This window comes from Triticum aestivum, chromosome 3A (genome assembly GCF_018294505.1).
Source record: "Triticum aestivum cultivar Chinese Spring chromosome 3A, IWGSC CS RefSeq v2.1, whole genome shotgun sequence".
NCBI lineage: Eukaryota > Viridiplantae > Streptophyta > Magnoliopsida > Poales > Poaceae > Triticum > Triticum aestivum.
Window position 1 is genome coordinate 736,066,237 of NC_057800.1, and position 3,411 is coordinate 736,069,647.

Sequence of the window (3,411 nt, forward strand, 5' to 3'; positions counted from 1 at the left end):
GACAGTATAAAAAACAACAAAAGTAATAAAAATTACAACCATATCCATGAACCACCAAGCGGTGACTACAAGCATTGGAGCCAATCGAAGGCGCGCCGCCGTCATTGCCCATCCCTCACCGTTGTCAGACAAACATTTTTGTAGTAGACAGTCAGAAAGTCGTCGTGCTAAGGCCGCATAGGACCAACGCACTAGGGTAGCCACCATCGCTGATGAAGAAAGTCATAAATCAGAAGGATCAAACCTATAAACACCCAAACAAAGACTAGAAAAGTTGCTAGAATGGAATAAGAGACATATCAAACTAGGATTCAACAAATTGGACGGAAGAGGGAATTAATTCATATTAACTGAAAACTAATTACTTAGTAATGTATTTCTTTAAAATGAATTAATAGGTAATAATTACGCACATGTATGAAATCTATTACTGTTATGCTCCACCAAGGGAAGGAATTAATAAAAATTGACGAATTAATCCTGACAGATTCACGTTACCAAAACAAATATACCTAATTAGTTGGGTGTGATTAATGAGTAACACTATAAATTAGAGGTAAATACACCACAAATCATAGAACTTTCACGTGACGGTCAGTTTGGTGCACAAACTTGTAAGATACGTGTTTCTGGTCATCCAACTTATCCTTTCATTCATATACTGCTTTCTACTGTATCATGTGCATGCATAGCTTGCCAACGTGGCAGGGGTCGTGGAAACCAAATATACAATGTAACATAATTGTTAGTCGCGACGCATGTGCAACATGAAAATTTAGAATTAAAAATAAGAGGCATAAAAAACATATGAAAATACAAGGCCTACACAAGCAGAAGTGAAGCTTCGTAGAACAACAAAGAAGAAAATTTTAATCTCCATGGTTGAGCAATAAAAATCTCATTTATTCGCAAAAAGAAAAACAAAGAAGAAAAAACTCACACATACCCTAGGCCCAAATCAGCAGACTAGTAAAAAAAGCCCATGCGTTACGAACGAGCTGTGTTACAATTATATTAATGAAGTGTGTGGTTAGCCTAAAAAACATAAAAAGGACAAACAACAAGATTCAACATGAATCTTGGCAACCCGAATCCGACGGTTATGATGTTGACTTGAATTTAGGACCCTCTTGACATGTGGCACAAGCACATGGCAACTCCGAACGTTTTTTTATGGCAAGTTTAGTGACGCTAGTAGGGCAACTTTAGTTGTCAAGCATGGCAGTTTCCGTGCTTCAGTTTATTTTGGCAAAAACTTGTCGCATGTCATCGAAAAACATGAGGGTCGGAGTGTCCCGCACCTGATGTGTGTCACTTGTCATATGGGTAAATTTACTTATTCTCATCTAGCTTGTAAATTTGATGAATTAATGTATTTTTTGGGTATGACTAATTCTCAGTCGAATGAGAAGTAAGTTATAGCCGCCTCAGCTCCAAAAAAAAGCCTAGGGTTGCCCTGCCTCCCAATGGCACCGTCGTCGGTCCGTCTCGTCTCCGATGGCCTTAGGGCCGTGGGTTCGCGATCGATCCTGGCTCTTGCCGGCAGGAGGACTTCGTTTTTAGATGTTTTTTCGAGTTTTGTCTGGGTTTGTGTGCTGCTCAGGAAGACGAAATGGTGGTGGATCGCTGAAAATGGAATAAGGTTTTTTCCTGCCTAGCACCCGCCCGGATGTCACGTCTACCATCATCTGTGGACGTGTGGAGGTGTGTCTCCGGCGGATCTGTTTTTGTGGATTTGCTTGATCTGTTCGTCGTTCATCTATGTTCTTGTGTCTTCAGGTTGAAACATTTCAATATACACTACTCTTCATCGGCAGCGGTTGCTGCTCTGGTGCGTTGGTCCTATGGGACCTTAGCATGACAACTCCTGATTGTATACTACAACAATTTTTTTTTCTGGCTTCGGCGAGGGCGGGACGATGGGGTGGTGCGACTTCGGCTTGATTGAAAATGTATAGATCGGAAGTTTTTTAAAAAAATAAGTAAGTTCATTCTCATTAAGGCGACGTCATCAAATCTCCGTTGCAGACCATCAAGCCATGCATGCGCGGCTCCAGTAACGGAAGGAATTGATTACAGTAATAGTGGGAGTAACATAGGTAGTAACATAGATGCCACATAAGCAAAATTGGTGATGTGGCAAGTAGTTAATGAGGAGAGAGGCAAATAGAGTAACATAATATGTTACCATCACATAGCGGTTTCCAATGTATAATAAATCTACAAAATAATAAATGAAAGCAACTATGTTACCACACCTATGACACTACCCACTATGAAGGTAGTAACATAGACTAGTAAAATATGTATGTTACTAGTCTAAGTTACTCTCCACTATGACCAGCCTAATTGGTGGGTTGTGACTAACGAGTAGCTGTATAATTAGGGCATGTCATCCTACGTCTGTGCTGTGCCCCTACCCAAGAAATCTGCAGAATCCACCATAGAATAGAATAGAATAGAAGCTGCAATGGCCTCCTCCTTCAATGGCGGCAGTGTCCTCTTCGTGCTCTCCGCCCTCCTCCTCTGTGGCGCCACTCAGGTCACCCCCATGGACTATCTGCTCCCCATATGCAAGACCGTCGGCGGCGGCAGCACCTTCGTCGGCATCCAGTTCTGCATGGACACCTTCCACTCCAATCCCCGGACCGCACACGGTGCGACGTACCAAGAGCTCGCCGCCATCGCAGTCGACCTCCTGACGGTCAACGCCACCAGCACCAAAGCCAAAATCGGCGGCCTTCTCGGCGGCAAGACGGCGGACGCCGCCACCGCGCAGTGCCTCAGATCCTGCCAAACTCTTTACGGCGGCATATTGCAGCGGCAGCCTGGCAGCGCCGCCGCGGTCAAGGACGGCAAGTTCAGCGAGGCAATCTCGCCCCTGGAGAAATCGGCGGCCGCGGCCAAGGAGTGCGAGGATGGCTTCAGCAAGAGCCACGTGCCGTCGCCGGTGACGGTGGAGAACGGCAACGCTTTCCAGCTCGCCAAGCTCGCCGTCGCCTTACTCCAAGTCTAGAACGTACTCTCTCTCTCTTTTCTTTTTGTTGAGAAAATATATATATTCGAATAAGATGCGATGCTCTTTTTCGAATAATATGTACTAATTTTGGCAGAAAGTAAGGTTCGATTGCTCAATAGTTTTCCACTGAAGATTGCAAAGGAGAGGGCCAAACGTTTTGGCACTAGTCGGAGTTGAACGAATGAGATAATTTCTCATAAGGCATATACAAGGCTTGAGTTTAGGGTTCAAACATAAGGAAAATTTCCGTTTGTTCTATTCTCGTTCTGAATAAGCACGAGACATTTTATTCTCATCCTCAAATGACACGCAGATACTAATTCATCAAATATAGCATAATTTCAAGCTTGAGAATAAAATGTCTCATCTTCCAGCCAATCAAATTCAAGGGC

The 3,411-nt window shown here is 43.7% G+C and overlaps 1 protein-coding gene across 1 annotated transcript; it reads left to right on the plus strand.

The window, feature by feature from the left end:
* Nucleotides 1–2,470: 2,470 nt before the first annotated feature.
* On the plus strand, nucleotides 2,471–3,016 carry LOC123059581 (uncharacterized). The gene has a single exon (XM_044482119.1). The coding sequence runs from the start codon at nucleotides 2,471–2,473 to the stop codon at nucleotides 3,014–3,016; it is 546 nt and encodes a 181-aa protein (XP_044338054.1).
* The last annotated feature ends 395 nt before the right edge of the window (nucleotides 3,017–3,411 follow it).